This window comes from Erithacus rubecula, assembly GCF_903797595.1.
Source record: "Erithacus rubecula genome assembly, chromosome: 15".
Taxonomy (NCBI): Eukaryota; Metazoa; Chordata; class Aves; order Passeriformes; family Muscicapidae; genus Erithacus; species Erithacus rubecula.
The window spans coordinates 6,625,792-6,644,610 of record NC_136667.1 but is presented as its reverse complement, the minus strand read 5'-3'; the positions used below and the strand labels follow the sequence as shown (position 1 = coordinate 6,644,610).

At 44.1% G+C, this 18,819-nt stretch overlaps 1 protein-coding gene across 2 annotated transcripts in view; it reads right to left on the bottom strand.

Annotated features, from left to right (window-relative positions):
- Positions 1-18,819, bottom strand: part of GPC3 (glypican 3) — a 154,425-nt gene that overhangs the window by 133,438 nt on the left and 2,168 nt on the right. Inside the window, exon 2 of one of the 2 annotated variants that reach the window (XM_079318905.1) lies at positions 11,914-12,075. In XM_079318905.1, the coding sequence (XP_079175031.1) occupies positions 11,914-12,075 (162 nt within the window). Of the gene's footprint in view, positions 1-1,052; positions 1,071-11,913; positions 12,076-18,819 lie in introns of those variants that run through there. The other variant, XM_079318906.1, reaches the window with a different exon arrangement.

Genomic DNA, 18,819 nt, shown 5'->3' with positions numbered 1-18,819 from the left:
CCACCCCAGAGGCCCCCCCAGCTCTCACAAAGTCACAGCCATTCCCACAGGTCTCACAAGAAGGTGGATCATGGCTGTGCAGCCGGACACTGGAGAGCAAGAGCTCCCTGAGCATAAATAACAACCTTAAAAGCCTCGTCCAGAGGGAAGCTGTGCACCTAAATCAACCAGCACAGATTTCCCAGTACAAATTCTAGCTCTGACCCTGTCATGATCTGGGCTGGCATTCTCAGCTGGAGGACCAGGGATGCGATTTTCTTCCATTTAAAGAACTCTTTTGAATTTATGAGCCAGTATTTAAGAACAGTTGATAGCCCACTTACATGGCAGACTCGAGCAGACTGAAATAATTTCATAATTAAAAGGCAGTAAAAGCATGTGTGTCATTTCAATATAATTCCTTACAAATTCAGTAGCAATTTGATTTTATTTTTTTAATGAGATAGATTAGAGCAAGCATTGATCTGATTAGTCCTCACATTCTTTCCTCCTTTTAATGTAAACCAATCTCCTTACATGGATTACTAGGGCTATTTAATTTCCTTTCCCTGGAAAAAGGAACATCATTTTTCACTGTGATCATAATAGGAATTTGACCAATACAAATACACTGCATTACTGCAATCTGTTACTCACCAATTTCCTTCCAAAGGAGTGAATTCCAAAGCTGTGAGCTGTAATCCTAGAGGCAGCCTTACTGTTCTCTACTGCTTTTAAAATTGCTTCTTTATGGCACTCAGTCATAGATTTTTTGACTTGAAGATGACAAATTTGGGAAGAGCTAATCAGCAAAAGAATTCATTTGCAATTTATCTACACTGCTCTTTGTTTTGCCTTGTCTCAGAAGGTTGGTTTTTTAATCTTTCCTTGCTAACCATCAGGTTTTTGATTTTTTTTTCTCCCAAGCACACATTCAGATGATATTTTTTTCCGATTAAGTTTTGGGGATTTTTTTAATAGCAGCAGATTAAACATGCAGTGCTTCCTACATGTAACCTATCATAGAAGATGCATTAATTCCTAAATGCAATACTTCATGGAAATGGCTTTACTTTCACACATTGGAATTTTCACTCATCTCCTGTGCATACCTGGCTGCCCCATACGAACCCAGATGTGCTTCTCTGACCAACCACTGTGACACAGGACACAATCCAGCACCCACCAAAAACACCTAAAAAAGCCCAGCCCCTGTGCACACCACAGAAAACACAGACTCAATCTAAAAATCTCTGGAGTGTTCAAAAGCCACATGGATGTGGCACTTGGGGACAAGGTTTAGTGGTGGGCTTGGTAGTGCTGAGTTAATGGTTGGATTCTGTGACCTTCAAGGTCTTTTCCAACCTAAATGATTCCATGGTTCCTATGACAGCAGCACTCTGAGGGCTGCAAGGAGACACAGCAGCAGGTTCTGCATTCCATAACTGGATAGAAGGGTTTTTCCAGGTAGTCCTAACTAGGCACAGTCCATCCCATCCCTTTCACAGCTGCAGGATAAAAACCTAAGCTCAAACATTCAGCCACAGAAAAAAACCACAAAAGATCCCACTTCCCTCAGCATCTCTCTACCATCCATGCCAGACGTATCTGCTTTACTTTCTAGTGAGCACTAACATCCCAAATCTGCCACAAGCATTTCTATGATACCAAAAGCAGCATGGAGAGCTCTGCCTGTTCTGGGCTGAGAGAATAAAGCCAATTTCAAACTACTGAATTTCACATAAGTAGTAAAAAGCTTGACCAAGGTTTTGCTATGATTTTTTGAATATTTTTAGGATTGTCTTGGGTTGCAAGGCAGGATGTGGCCATCAATGTGTATTCTGTCACCATCTGTTGCAGCAGGGTGGGGCAGTGACCCTGATCTCCTGGCACATATCATCTGCTAATGGGCCATCTTTAAACCAGCTGGGGCAATCATCTTTATCTTTCCCATGACCCACCCTTCATCCAGGAGGTATCACCTGTTAATGGGCCATTGTTAAAAACTGGGTGTGGCAGCGATTCTTATCCCTGTGGGAGATATCTCCTGTTAATGGGCCATTGTTCAAAACTGGGTGGGGCAGTGACCCTGATCTCCTGGCACATATTATCTGCTAATGGGCCATCTTTAAACCAGCTGGGGCAATCATCTTTATCTTTCCACAGCCCATCCTCCCTCCAGGAAGATGTCATCTGCTGCTGGCCCATTCAGTCCCACTGTATGACTGATAAAATTCCATCATCCCACTGGGAGATGCTCCAGCCAGGGAAGGAGCCAAGCCTTTCCTACCTAGAGAAAAAAGTGAGATTTTGGGCAGCAAGTTAGCTTCTTTCCACTGGATTCCAGAGGAAAGCCAGACCTTTCCACATCATCTCTGCACCTTCAGAGAAAACTGCACCTTCTACAGGAGCACTGCTCCAGCTGAACCACATCTGCCACTGCAGGGGGATGCAGCCACCATTGAATGGGACTGCTGCCACCACCCTGACTGACTGACAGGGTGTCAGCTTGGATTCTGAGTCTGGCAGTGTTTGGGTTTGTTCTTTGTAATACTGTATTTCTATTTTAATTTTCCTAGTAAAGAACTGTTATTCCTAATTCCCCTATCTTTGCCTGAGAGCCCCTTAATTTAAAAATTATAAATAATTTGGAGGGAGGGGGTTTACATTCTCCATTTCACAGAGAAGTTTCTGCCTTTATTGGCAGATACCTGTCCCTCAAACCAGGACAAGGATGAAGCCCCATCCTTGAAAACTGGATTGTCAGTGCCTCCAGAGTGTCCCAAAGATACACTGGTTCCATGCACCAGACAATCCAAGAGACAATGCCAGCCACACACACTTGTGAGGAAAGCTGTCAAATGTCCTCACTGTCTGAGTGGTGTTTTTCACAGATTAATATACTTTCACAGTAGAATGAAAGATTATAAATTGCTAAAATTGATTTCACATCAGTGGTGAAGTCAGAGTGAGTAACACACCTGAGGTGACCCAGTCTGCTCAGGGGAACGTGAAACCACAGAGTATTGACAGTTTAATTGGCTCAGCAAGAGTTCATTTCCCTCAGATGAAATGCACCATTGGCCATTTTATCGCTATATCTTATTGCTGCTTTAAAAGTGAAGCAGATGACAATCTAGCAAAATGTTTTCTTTACAGAGACAGCCCCTGTCTTTACTGCTGAGTGCTGGCTTCCTTTCCCCTTTCCTCCTCAGCAAATGCATAGTAGCTCTTGTTTGCATTTTAAGCACTTTGCAGGATGAAAATGCCTCTATATATCCTTTCAGGACTAGTGATGGAAGATGCTGCTGTGCCCATTTCTGTACTGGAACTACAAAGGATAAAACACAAATATTCAGCAGCACCAAACACTACTATAAATACCACATTCAAGGGTAACATGACATTTATATCACCTTACTGCAAGCTAAAGAGATGTCATAGGACTGCTTTATAGCACTGGGAGGCATTTAAAGAACGTTAGCACTTGAACTATCAAAAGATGATAACTTGGAGCTCAGAAGGTAATTACAGAGAACAGCCCACTTGTGGAAGCAGGAGACATCAAGGAACAGGGAGCCCTCTCTGCCTGGCTCACAGCTCATGCTCTGACAGGGAATTCAGGCAGAGCATCGTGTTCAGAGCACATGGGACAGGCAGTGTTAGCACAGAAACACAAAATCCAGGAGGATTATATGCAGGTGCTTTTACTGAAGAGCTCTGGGAATCAGGGGTACAAACCCAAATCTGAGTCCCACATGGATTCGAGATGAACATGTTTTTATACCCTTTTTGTTATATAACTATATATTGATTATCAAACCCATATTGTTCTATGGTATACATTGATCTTATCCAAGCATGTATTCTTGTAATTTTTATCAGGACCCCCAAACATCCTTTTTCATGATTCTTGTTATGATTAAACAATAATTATATTCTATTACCAAACAATCATTACATTTAACAGTCATATTATTTATCATATGATGATTATGCAGGTGCAGTTTCACATGGTCTCATAAAGGCAAAGCTCAACACTCTTTCCCAGGTCCTAGTTCCCTTTCCCAGGCCTACAATACCCGACCTTTCTTTCCACCCCTTGGATCTATTGCATACAATTCCCATGATTTTAGAAGCATTTTAACCCTACAGTATCAGCAGCACCACCACACAGATGTGACAGAGCTGCAGGGGATGGCACAGGTACCCCAGCAAGGCTCTGACCCCCCTGCAGACCCCAGCCCAGACACCTCCCATCCAAAGGGTCTGCATTCCCTATGGAGCTGCAGCATCAGTTCCTGGAATTGCACACAGCCAATTCCTCCCTCAGCCCTCAGGAGCAGGAAAGCACCCGGGCAGCAGAAGGCACAAGAACCCAGGAGTTCTTCACACATTTTGAACTGGGGACCCCGAAACCCAGATATCAAGTGCTGTGCTTAAAAACTGCTGAAGCAGCACACAGGCAGTTACAAAAAGCCCCTTATTAACCTCCAAGCCTCATTTCACTGAGGAGGGGAAGGACATCAGCAGTGTTTAATTGCAGGGCAGAAACAGAGGCAGGATGCAGGGATGGATCTGAACCACACACAGCTCCTCACTGCTGCACCCCTAAAGCCATGAAAGCCCCGAAAGCAAGGCTGGGGGAGCAGGGATATCTCCTTCTACACATTTCACTCCTCTGTGGACATGCCAGAGGGTTGCTGCTAACTCTCTGCAAAGGGCATAACACAGAATCTTCCTGCAGCAGCCAGCAGATGCATGGACATGCAGGTGGGAGCATGAGAGGCCATCAGTGTGGGATGCACTGCAGAGCTCAAGGGGGATGCAGGGAAACAGCAGCAGAAGCCAGCAAGGTCCCTCCTGCAAGGAGACACGTGCCAAGCTCTCCAACTATGAGCAAGGTGCACCAGGATTTTGGGAAATGGGACTGAGAGGCTCCCCTGAGGGAAAAACCCATCCAGAGCCCACTGAGCTGCATGCCAGTGCTGTACTAGCAGAGAAACTTCAGGCAATGAGAGGAAGAAACAAAAGCAAAACCAAACATCTTTCAAAATCTCCCTTCCCGGTAGCATGCACTGTCATGCAGTTCTTCCAAAGCCATGGTTTATGTGGCTCAGGAGGGCAGTTTCATGCCCTAACTCCTGCATGATGGATTTTACAATTTGTTAAAGAAACTCATCAATCCTCAGCAGTCATTTTTAATGCCCAGAGCCTCCACAAACTCCTGCATTTTGCTGATCCCCCAATTTCAAATCATTTGAAATTGCTGCTACTATTACAGCTCTGCTCCTAAAGCTAAGCATTATGGCACACTCCAGACTTCCAGCTTCGTGTGCTGGTGTAATAAACAGATTAACTGTGATTTATGAACAATAAGTTCTGGTTATTTGAAAGGAAACATTACCTCCCTAGACCAATTCTGACAACCAGGGATCTCTCATTATGCAGACATTATTTCCACCTACCCATAATCATTGGTTCAGAACATAGTTTTCAACCTGGTAAATGTATCACCATAGTTTTCCACTACAAACTTTGTGCATCCAAAGCATCTGGCAGGAAGCCCCACCAAAGGCAAAACGCCACCCTGAACTGACCCAGAGAGACAATCCCTATTTTAAATTCAAGCTATTAAAAAAGAAAATATTAAAGCAACAACAAATTAAAAAGCTTTTGCAGAGAAGGGTCACAGTGGAGATAGGTGCATCACAGAAGGATGCAGCAAGACTCCAGTTAGAAGAGGACTAATTAGGAAGAGGAATAAGATGATCTAGAGATCTGTTTCTTGACCTTATTTACTTGTAAGGTCTAATAAGAGTTTTAATATTCACTTCCAATAAGTGGATTCATTCTTTGAGTCCATTCTAAAATGTCAGCTTAATATTTTACAAGCCCACAAGCAGGAGTTGACATTTTCACATGCACTTTTCACCTGCAGCTACTAAACTGACCACCCCACTCAGGACACTTTCAAGTCCTGCTAAGCATCATTTTATACATTTTATTCAGTTGATTGAAATCACTTTCCTCCTATTTAAAAAAAAAAAGCTGTGTAACCCTGCACACTGGTTAGACATCCAAGCTATCCACACAGCACAGCTCAAAGCCATTGGTCACATCTCCCTCTGCAGGATTATTTCAACTCCAAAACCTGCTGAGTCCCAGCACCTCTCCTCTCTACACACTCAGAAATAGTTATTCACCTCCCAAGTTAGAAACTTCTCCCACTTGCCCCATATCACCTCCTCCCTCCCCACAAACACTAAAACATCTGCAGAACAATGCAGTGCTAAAGTCCACCCAAGGCTCTTCCTACTGCCAGCACCTGAAAGACTTCCCTGAATTATCAAAACTTAATTGGCTTAAAGACACTGGAGTATTAAACTATTCCAAATGATGAGAGACAAGCTCTGCTGGGCAGTGCTGGTGTCAATGGACCCATCTTGGTGATTAACATGCAAAAGCTTCCACCACACAAGCCCATCTCTTCTCACCTAATTGCTAAATGTATCTTGGATTTACCTGTGCAAGGCATAATTAGTAAAGATAAAATTCTTTATATACTTAAACCTCTTTAATAGAATAAAAGAAACCTCAGCTCCCTCACCTTGACTCTAAAGTAGTAACAGAGGCTTGTGAAAAATGAAAAGCCTTGAAGGATTTGGAATAAGAAACTTGGAGAGACAATCACTAATCTTTTATCTTCCAGACTTCAAGCAGAATCAAGTTCTTCAAAGAAAACCCAATAAAGCCCAGACATTTTCATCATAACAAAATAAATAATTCAGTCATACTTTAGAGGACTCCAACATTAGGATTGGCTATTTGATATATTTGTGGCTTAGGTGCCTCTAAACTGATTAAAGATAACCTGATAGAAGCTTGCAATGTCAGGGCTGCCTTCATTCCTGACAGATATGAATGGATAGTGTAAATAACTATAAATAACCAAAATGGCTGCATTTATGCCTAATGGGGGATTTACAGCCTTCAGAGCTGCCTGGTAGGACTAAGAGTTACAGCTCTGCCTTTATCCTACCACAGCTCACAGGGGAGATGAATTGACATCCTCCCCACAGCACCTGCTCTGCCAGAACCACCAAGGGCCCTTCCCAGAGCAGAAAAGGAACAGGATTCTCCCATGAATGAGAAAATAAACATGTGCAGGCAGGTTTGTTGCTGTTGACTGTGGTCTTCCTAGAAAACACAGTCAAATACACATCCCAAAACCCCTCAAATCTCTGCAGCCCCTGCTACAATCCAGCTTTTGTTATTTGTCATCTGCAGAAGGCAAGATGCCTTTGAGGGAACAGACCAGGTCTTCATTTACCCCTCCTGCCTCATCTGCAGCATCCCAGAACATTTTCCAGTTTGGGATAATGCACTCCTAATCTTCCCACCCTCCATTCCCAAATTGGTGGAATTTTCTATTTCCTATTTGGGAAGTGGGTGGGAGCAATCCTGCACCCACACAAGCATTGGGGCAGCTCGACTGAGGGTCAGAAAAAGCCACATTTTGTATCTCACAATTTATGGCACTGCTGGGGGATCACAGAGCACAGCCACTGACACAATCCAGCTGCTCCCTGTTTGCAGCACGTGGAAAATCCCAAATCCCAGGATGGGGCTGGCATCCAGAGGAGGCTGCAGAGAGGCAGCACGAGACCCTGCTGTTCTCTTATTTGAGCAATCACTTAAAACACTGAAAGCTGCTCTCCCCAGGAGCTCACAGTGCAGGAGCAGCCCCTGACAGTCAGCTCTCCTGTTCCTGCTCCTCTCACTGGATGGAGGGGGGAGATTTCCAGGAAATCTGACACAAAGGATGGGTGCAGATGCTCTCCTTCTCTCAGAGGTCCTTCTGTGATTAATTGTGTCATCATCTTTCTACTTTTTTAGGTACCTTTTCCCTTGAACAGAGAGCTGGTAGGAATGTACCACAAAAGCTGCAAGTGAGCAGTTGTAAAGCTTTCATTTTCTGCTATCCACAGAGCAACGTGGCCAATATGCAGGGCAAGAAATTAAGTGACCATTCAAAAGCAAATTCCCAAGCTTGGGAAGCAGGAGGAATCAAATAAACATGCACACAAGCCATCCCCAGGCAATACAGTTCTTTAGTGAGGGGAAGGGAAAATAAAAGAGAACTACATTGGTATTTTCCTCCTCAAGTTTACCTTCCACAAAGTTGAGCTATTCAGATTTAATATTTAAGAAATCAGCAGAATTCACTGAGGGATGTTTTTATTGTCATTGTTTCAATAGGAAAATACTAGTTGGTGGCAGGGCCAGAAATTCCCTCATTGAACAAACCAAAGATTTAATATCAGGAGGAAAAGAGGGGAGAAAGCAAACCATAGGCAAGGTTCTCACTGTATTCTCCAGCAGGTGAAAACTGACTAACTACTGGTTAGTTTGGATGAGCACATTTAGCAATACTAAATGTCACATGTCAAAAGACACATGAGCAGTTCTGAGCTGCTGGGGTTCATCTTCAGAGCTGAGAACCCAACCAGGAGGTGCCTACACAGGCAGGTACCAGCATGGCTACACCAAGAGAAAGTGAGAAAATTACCTACAAAAAAAATCCTGGAGTAAGATTTAACTGCAGTCGAGGCAGCCACAATCCATTTTAACACTGTCAAACGCAGCAAGTTTCCAAAAGATTAAATCACTACTTAAATCATCTTCATAATTTTAAAAAATGCCTGCAAGATAAGACCAGGAGCTAATTGTAGCATTTAAATTTAGTGAAGATTTTTTTTGTTGGGATTTTTCCTTCTTAACTGCAATAAAGAAAAAGCCCAAGGGTGTAAAACTAATAATCTAATAAACTTTGCTAAGTGAACATTGTAACAGATAGGCCTGGATGAGATTTCTTGTAAATGCCACACAATTTCCCTTGATCTTTATCAGCAGAGATGCTGCTCGAGCTTCAGCAGGAAGAAATTAAATTTGGTGCAAAATAATAACATCTGGGTGAGATTCTGCCTGTCAGACTAGCAGTCCCTTTAGATGTCAGGGTAAAAATATTAAAATGAACTGTGAAGGATTTCACATTTGTGTTTTTAGTATGAGTGGTTGAGCTGTGTTTCCATACCAACACATTTCCCCTCTCTGGAGAGAGGTGCAATTATCCATCCCCTGCACTGGTCCCCAGACTGGGGGTCTCAAGCATGTTGGGAGTTCTCTCCCCTGCCAGAGCACATCTCAGAGCTGGCACTGCTCCCAGTTATCCCACCCCTGCACTCCCAGCTCCCAAAGCCATGGGGAATCTGCCCCCAGCACCTGCAGGAGATGCTCCAGCCATCAAAACCCTCTTCAGCAAGCAGCAATCAAAAGATCAACCTATTCTAAAAAGTGTTCTTCTACAAAAACTTTTAGACTAATTTTAAAGACAGCAAAAGTAAATGGTGTTCAAAGTCTAATGAATCATATTTCCAAGTTTAAAGCACTTTATACAAGATAATTAAAGAGAGCTCCTCAATGGTTCCAGCTAGAAATTCCTCCTCTGCAATGGGACTGCAAACGATTTTTAGTCACTTTAGAGCTTTTTTATAAGCAGAAGTTGTCAGAAACTGCTCAATTAAATGCTTTTCTTCCCCACCACCAAGAATGGCAATTCCACATCCCAGGGATTCTCAGAATAACTTCAGCTTCAAAACCCCTGCACAGGTCTCTGGGCTGGGGTGGAAATAACAGTTTTTAAAATGTTGGGGAGGGCAGGGGGAAATAATAAAATCAAAGCAAAGGATTCAACTCTCTCCAGAAGTGGCAGAAAGTTCAGAGCCAGAGCACCCAACTGCTGTGCACAACCTGCAGTTCCACAGGGTGTCATTCCCAAACACAATAAAAACTAATGTTGAGGTTCTGTTAAATGGGAAGCAGGGAGGCAAACACTTTGTATTTCACCCAGGTTATTCACCATTTCTGAAGCTGGTCCACATTTCCAGTGCCTAGGAAACCAATCCTTCATTAGTTTCACCCCATTCTGGTTATTAGAATTGGAACTGAATGGTAACTGCATTAAGAATTACTGGGGGGAAATAATGTGCTGTTATCTCCTCAGCAATTTATCTGATCTTAGATTGAGAAAAACAACATATTAGACTCCATCAGTCACTTGTGGCCCAGAACAGAGCTCTGCCCTGATCTCACAGGCTTCAGCAGATCTTGGTCTTGCTATTAGTGAGGCATAAACAGAAATAAATCGATTATTCTGCAAAAATATCATAATGAAGGAAAAAACGCTTGGCTGCCCATGACTTCTTTTTTAAATACAAGCAAAAACACCATTAATACAGAGTGATGGAACCTCAATAGGACAGTACTCAACAAATAAGCAATCATTTCACTGCACATTAACCATAAGGCCCTAAAGAAATGATTGCAGATTTAAGTGGCACAAACTAGTGTGTAACCACACTACAAAAATATTCAAAGCTCCCTTTTGCAAATAAAAAACAAACAAACAAAACCATCATTTTATCATTAGAAAGAGCTGCCCCAGACAGCAGGGCATCAAGTCACCAAGCACTCCAATACCCCGTGGGGCACCAGGGACCACATTTGGGAACCAGCAGCCTCTGGCACCTTTCCCACAGAATAACGAACTTTGCTGTGCAGTGGAAAACATCAACACAGCTGGGGCAGATTTTACCAAGCATTGCACGGAGGTGATGCCTTGGGTTGCAATGCAAGATGTGCCCAGCAATGTGTATTCTCTCCCCACCTGTTGCAGCAGGGTGGGGCAGTGACCCTGATCTCCTGGCACATATTATCTGCTAATGGGCCATCTTTAAACCAGCTGGGACAATCATCTTTATCTTTCCCATGACCCATCCTTCATCCAGGAGGTATCACCTATTAATGGGCCATTGTTAAAAACTGGGTGTGGCAGCGATTCTTATCCCTGTGGGAGATATCTCCTGTTAATGGGCCATTGTTAAAAACTGGGTGGGGCAATGACTCTGATCTCCTGACACATATTATCTGCTAATGGGCCATCTTAAAACCAGCTGGGGCAATCATCTTTATCTTTCCACAGCCCATCCTCTCTCCAGGAAGATATCATCTGCTGCTGGCCCATTCAATCCCACTGCATGACTGATAAAATTATCTCATCCCACTGGGAGATGCTCCAGCCAGGGGAGGAACCAAGTTACCTTCTTTCCACTGGATTCCAGAGGAAAGCCAGACCTTTCCACATCATCCCTGGACCTTCAGAGGAAAACTGCACCTTCTCCAGGAGCACTGCTCCAGCTGAACCACATCTGCCACTGCAGGAGGATGCAGCCACCATTGAATGGGACTGCTGCCAACACCCTGACTGACTGACAGGTGTCAGCTTGGATTCTGACTCTGTCAGTGTTTTGGGATTGTTCTTTGTAATACTGTATTTCTGTTTTAATTTTCCTAGTAAAGAACTAATTATTAATTATTCCTAATTCCCATATCTTTGCCTGAGAGTCTCTTAATTTCAAAATTATACTGATTTGAAGGGAGGGGGTTTACATTCTCCATTTCAAAGAGAAGCTTCTGCCTTTATTGGCAGACACCTGCCCTTCAAACCAGACAGGTAACCACCAGATAACCTCACTACAACCTGTATTTTGGGACTGACAGAGTCAGACAAGACAACACTGGCACAGAGATTTTAATTCTTAAGAGAGATGGTTTATTTTATTTTTTTTAAACTTGCACCTCAGTAAATTTAGCCTGTAAATTCCCATTCATTCTTACAGCTGCAGGAATATTTAGAACAAGCCCTGCAGCATAACCATGGTAGCAAACCAGGTACTCTACTACTCAAACATGCACACATAACACCCACAAACACAGGAGAACAAGTGATCAGAAAGCTCCCAGCCACTTCCAATGGCCCAGTGCTGAGGAAGAGGAGCAGAAATGCAGGTGCTGGAGCAGCCCAGCACTGACCTTGGAAGGCAGCAGCATTCTGGATGACGAGGAATTTCAGCTCCACGCTGGCAGCCTGCAGCAGCTGCTCCATGCTCAGCCGGGCACTCCCCTGGTACTTCTCCTCCATCCTCCTGGAGCAGCACGTGGAGCCCTTTGGGATGCACACCTGCAGGTCAGTCCCTGCAGAGGCACAGGAAAAAGAAATTCACATTAGGAGGTGGAATGAGGAGAGGAAACCAACTCCAAGCATCAGTGTGGTCGCAATTACAAATTGATGACCTTTCTGGAATTGGTACTGAGCAAGCAGCTTGGCCAAAGGAAAGGATGGATAAGGCAGAGCCCAGATTGCTGAGCTGGGAGCTGGGCTTGTCTGCAGCCCAGCTCACTCCATGCACTGATGTGCCAGTGCTGGGCAGAGCATCCTGAGCATCACTCTGCTGTGCCCTGGCTGCCCACAGCAGTGAGGAGGCACAGGCAGGCAGAAAGGATAGAGTGGGAGGTGGAAAACTGAGACAGCATTTGAAGCTGTGGATTTAGGGTGAACAGAGCAATGTATGTGGTACACCTAGGAGGAGACACTTGTGATTTGTATAAAGACTTAGAAGTAATTTGGAATGTGACAGTGTTATTTGCCTGCAATCTCTACCCTTCTGTACCCCCAGCAACAACAGTAATGGCAGAAGGACACAACTATGATTTACTTGGCCTTTTAGCTGACTTTTAAATTGTACAACCAATGTGCCCATCCCATCCTTCCTCCAACAGGCAAAGCACAAGGTTCATCTTCACTCATAGAGGGAAGTTCAGATCCTCAGGGATGCTCTGAGCACTGCACAAGGCAAGAGCCTCTTCAGCAGCACCTTGACTCATCCACCAGGACGGGACAAAAGCCAGGGGACAAAGGCCAGAGGGACACCACTTGCTCTGTCATCTCCAGCATTGCTCAGTGATGCTAAACTTCTTTTTTTGACATTCCCAAAGCATTTATTCATGGAGAAAGTAGAGAACTTTAAGAAGTGTTGTCAGCTAAAAATAAATAAAATCTGGGGAAGAAAATAGAAATCTTTCTAGGCTCAGACAAGAGAAGATGAAACAAGAAGTTTCTTTTTCAGAGAAAAGCTACTTTGCTGGAAGTAGCAGCTAAAAAAGGTCTCATCTTCCATCAACTTTAAAGAGCAAACTGAGGCCCCAAACATGCCAGGAGAGCAATAAGCTCTTATCAAAGCAAATAGCTCTCCTCATGCAAAACACATTTAATCTGATGCTGCTCTTAAAACCTCAAATAGCAAAACCCAGCTCCATTAAAAATGTCTATCCATGGGCAAAGAACAGCCAGCACCCCACATTTCATTGTCTGCATCGTGCCCAAAGCAAAAGCAGGTCCCAGCTGGGCTCAGCTGTGCCAAGAACTGGGATTAGGAAGCATTCCCCAGGCCAGTGACCCAAGCCCTGACAGAGTAAAGGCTCCTCACCCCTCTCAGCCCTCACTCTGCCTTCCTGCTTGTTATAGAGGGTTTTTCCCTCAATAAAAGCTACTTTGGTAATTTATATCTTTGCTCTGGAAGGATTATGCATCCTTTCAGGTTCCTGTCTTCTCTCCTTCACAAGAGTCTTCTACCACATCCACCCTCTCCCTAATTACTACAAAGTGTCAAAAGCCACTTTTGCAAGTGTAGTCTAGAAGAACAGGATTAATATTAATGTCAGTTCAATCGTGTGCCTCCTGAAGAAGAGTCGTGCACAGTGCCAAGGGAAAACCAGCTGTCAGGGCTCAGGAGCAGCAGAAATCCTCCTCCCTCCATCCCCACCCCTGCCCCTGGCACAGCACGGGAAAAGGAACATGAAACACTTCATCTACAACACACACTGCATGTGGGGACAGGAGATTTAACCAGTGCTGCAAAAAAAAAAAAAAAAATCTCATTCAAAGCGGGAGAGAGGGGTCCACACTCCCTGCTGCCTCAGTTTCCCCTTGGAGAAGGGGGATGCCCAACACATCCCTTCCTCCAGCCCTCTGACACACAGCCAGCACCCCCAATGTCCAAAGCTCAACCTCAGTGATTCCTGAACTCAGCCACTCCAGAGGAGCACAGCGACAGGTATTTCATGCATTGAAAAAATAAAAGGGACCATAAAACCAGGTAACAGCAAGATACTGCGTTAATGAGAGAAGCAGTTATATAACAGCAAGTTAAAGAGGTTTTTTAAAGTCAAACCCAACTCAATTTACACCACAAAAAGGCTTAGCATGGTCTCTTTAACACTACAACATGTCCATAAATTTATTTTTTAATACAAAGCTTATTTCCTCCTACATTTATTATATTAGGACACATTTCAAATTATAAAATAAAAATCGTTCCATGATTAATGGAAATACCAATATAGAAAATCTGAGAGTTGGCAATTAAGAGGTCTCTGCAAGTTAAAGCCAAGGAGAGGAAACAGCAAGGTCATCTACTCACATCCCATCCTTCTTTTTAGCAATTAAGCCAACTTCTCCCCTTAAATGGATCTTTATTTTTGTGCAGTAAAAAGACAGACACATGCTGTAGCAGAGCAATCACAGAGGAGGAGGAAAAAGCCTGGGAATTAACTCAGCTTAAAATGTTCTGCAGAGACAGCCAAGAACCAGGGTAAGAAACATCACAGTAAACACAAGAGGACAACACAGGCAGGGCAGGCTCTTGGAAGGTACCAGGGACAAGTTTTTGGCACAGTGCTGCTCCAGAGGGATGGGCAGTGGGGGCCTGGCTCCCATCTGGCAGCTCTTTTCTGTGTGTGGCTTTCCCAGATGGTGAGCTGGCTCCAACACTCCCATCTCCAGGCTGCCCAGGGAGGTTTCAGTGCCACCAACCCACCCTGCTGAGTCCAGACAGCAGAGATGAAACAAAGCTTTTGACCTGCAACTGCATTTGGGGTTTATTCATGCCATAGCTGAAGGAGCCTCCTCTGCACTCCAGCTGCAGCATCCCCAAGGGCTGAGCAAAGCCTGCAGGACACCAACAGGGAACACTCAGCAAGCCCACGGACCAGACACCAGCAATAAATGGAGTGGGGTGCCACACGTTTCTGACTCCAAAAAAAGGCACGGGAAAAGGTCCTGTGAGTCATCAAATCCTACCTCTGCCTCCCAATCCACCCCCTCTCAGAATTTATCTAACACAAACACCTCCAGCCATACTCCGGCTCGTGAGATAGCAAAGCCCATTCCGCTGCCTAATGGCCCTTTACTGTTAAGACTGTTTTTATCTCTCAACCTACACAACCCCTTCTTCTTAAAGTTTCAAGTCATTACACCTTGTAATGCCAGTCTCAGCCCTTGCAAACAACCTTCTGCTTTCGCTATAAATCACTACAAACTCATTTTCAGAAAGAAAGCGTCCCTCAAATTAAATTGCATTTGGATGCTCACATACCAATCTTTGCAAGATTAGTGAGATGATGAGATGCCAAGCACAGCAGCCTGACCCCCTGACCCCCAGCTCCCATGGATGAGAGGCACAGGCTGCAGCCCCTTCCATGGGTGCAGGAACACCAGGCACCATCAGAGCTGTGCCATTTATGCCATCTTGGGGAGCAGCAGTGTAAATGCTCCAGCAATTTCCCCTATGCTCCCAGCTGACAGAAATAAACTCTGAAGCTGCAGTAATTTCAGCAGCACCCTGCCTCTTCCTCCTCCCAACAGGGAATTTTTACTAACAGTGAATTTAAACCATTACATTTGACTTTGATGTACAATTATTCCTGCAGATAGGTGGTTAGTACAGTAGAAGTGAAAATAATTTCAGTGGATTAAATGTCAAAAATAAAAACCTTCAAGATCATCTCTGGGGAGCTGTGGACTCCTTCACAAGGCTGAAGGATTTTCCTTTGATTTTAAGCATCCCAGGATAGCTCCAACCCTGTCATCAGATACAGGCAGACAAGCTGTGCACACACGCCTTCCTACCCAGATCCAATGGCAGCTTAAATCAGATTAACATTCCCCCCAAATTTACCCCAGGCATTGCCAAAATAAGAACCTGTCTCTGCTTAATGCTACATTCCTGCAGCCTCCTCCCCATGTGAGGGGGCTCTGCTACCCCCATGCAGTGGCACCTTCTCCATCTGCAGCCTGAAGTGTCAGAGGAGTTCCTCCCACCCTCCAAACTCACCAGTTTGGTAATATTACCCACAAGAAATATGCTGTTTTGGCTTCAATTTTCCTCCTCCAATTGTTTGACAACCAGCATCCTGCTTTAAATAGATAAAAGCAGTGACTCAACATTTAAATATAGTGGATTTTCCCCCAGCTTTTTCAATACTTTTTATTAAGAACCTTTTAAATTACGTGATTAGGGGTTGTACATCTGTCGGCGCCTTTTAATGCTCAGCATTTAGGGGGAGGAAAAGGAAATGCAACTGTTCAGAACCCAGAACACAGACTGAATGCTGATCTTTATAAATCTAATTAAAGAGATATAAATTATAAGCCAACCTCATTCAATAGGTGATTTAAGTTGGAACAGTATGGTACTTCATGGGATATTTATTACTGCTTAATTATCCTCTATTTTCTATTCTATCTTGTGTTTCACAAGGCCATCAGACTGGATTCCTCCCCTGGTCTTACAATGTTGGCCAGATGATTCTCATGCAAATCTAACACCCTATAAAAACACATCTTTTAAAAGAAGACATTACAGCAAAAAAAATAGGTTCTACAGAGTAGAAGTTTCCTCCTAACAAATGTACAAATGTACCAACACTGTCATCAATGGAGTTAACTTTGGGCACCCACTCCCCACACAGATTTGTTAGTCACATGCACACCTCCCACAGCCATTCCAAAGACTGGGAAGAACACTGTTCAGGATGTTGTTAAAGTTAACCCCTGGGAGAAAAAAAAAATAAAATTAATGATCTCACTATAAAACCACTGCCTGGGGAGGTTACTAAATTTTAGGGTTCTGCTCCTGCTCTCTTAACTATCAAGAGAGCAACTTGCAGGCCTGAAATAATTAAGAACAGAAAACTCAATTATCTAGTAAACTAAGCTTTTAAACCACCGTGCTAAGCTAAATGGGAAGGCTGCACAGGGAGGAGCATCATTAGTCCCACTCAGGAAAAACAGAATAAAAGAGCAAGAGTACAAAAGGAACCAGTTCATGAGCAAAGGCACATCGAGACCAGCAGGAAGAGTTGGGATTTTTAGTTTTTAAAATGTACACTGGCACACACCAGCTGCCAAAAAAAAGGAAGAAAGCTTGACATGCTCAGCCAGCCACTTGTAAAGCATTACACCTCAGCTCCAAAAGGTTAATCTCCTATTTTCTTAAGGTGAATCCATATTCACTTCCATCAAAGGAAATGAACAAAAAGCTGGAAATAACACTTTGCTGTAGGAGAAGGAAAACAGACCTGCCAGCAGATATTTCTGTCCAGATAAATATTCCTCAGTTTTCCATTGTCTCAGAGCAGAGAGATCCATCCCCTGTCCCCATCCTGCCAAGGCACCAGCTCACCCCTTCCCCTCTATCCACAGGCACCAGCTCATCACCACCAACGCAGAGAAACCCAAATGGCAAAGAGGAGAGAAAAACAGACCAGCAGAAATGGAAATCCAAGCTGTTGTTCATAGATAGGAGAAATTATGCAAAGAAAAGACAAATGGAGGAAGAAAACCAAGACAGGCAGCATAGAAAAAGAGCATTTGGTTATTTAGTTATTACTGAACATGAAGCTACCCCAGCACAGAACCACAGGCTGGCTCAGGAGCTGGCATTCAGTCTCTTCTTCAGCAAAACCAATCTCCCACCACCCTGCCTTCACTCCTCCCCAGCACAAGGTCTCTGATCCAGCTCCAGTGGAGATGTTGCCATGAATTACAACCTCCCACCCCTGGGAGCAGGCAGCCACAGCTGACAATTCCCCACCTCCAGTCGTGCTCCAGAGTGACACAAACCTGGTCCCCAGCCTGCAGGACCAGAGCAGACCAAGCCTCCCACTGCCTGGTGCACCCTGCAGCTGGAGAAACTCCCAGGCCATCAATACTGCTCATGAAGCAGCATGACACTTCCCTCACATTTAACAGAATTGCCTTTTTTAGGTTTGTTTTTTAATTAGAAGTGTGGTCTCTGTCTCCTTCAGAGCTCTCCTACAGAGCCTGCTGTGCCACTGTCCCTCCAGCCCACGCACCACTGATGCAGCAAAACTGAGCTGTGGGACATTTCTCCTGGGTGTGCTGCAATCACCAGCGTTTCCACTACTTACTCCTTCAGCAACAACTGCTTATAATGCAAAATGGGGCTCCCAGAAACATTTGTTTTCTGTTTGTGCAAAAAAAAAATAAAAAATCCACATTTTAAATAAGTTGTTTAGCTTCAGTTTCTCCAGGGCAGTATGATCCATAGCAAAAGGTTCTCAGAATTGATTCCATGGTGATTTATGGCTGGGAACTCCAAAACTTTTTTTAATTGACAGATGTACAAAAGGAAGAAAAGCGATAAACAGATGCCTGGAAAATAGTCCTTGAGTGATGTTCCCCTATTACAGAGATTTATGCAGCAGCTACGAGGAGAAGCAAGTGCTCTGAAGTGTAATTACCACACAGACTCATGCAAGATGGGCCAGATCCAAGGTATAAGCAAGCAGTCATTGCTTTAATTATGATCAAGTTTATGTACTTAGGCAAATGTAAAATCCACTTTCGATTTGATATGTGGGAACTTTATCATCGTAACAAGCTGGAAGCATTCACTTGAAACACCAGCCCTGTTAGGAGATATTGATCCAGCTGCCCACAGGCTCTGCAGAGAGGCACAGGGCTCCTCACTCCTGCTGACTGTCAGGGATGCAGCTGGGGCTCACAGGGCAGTGAGAACCTAACTGAGGAACCCCAGCAAGCTGAACCCTGCAGGGAAGGGACAACACCAGGGCAAA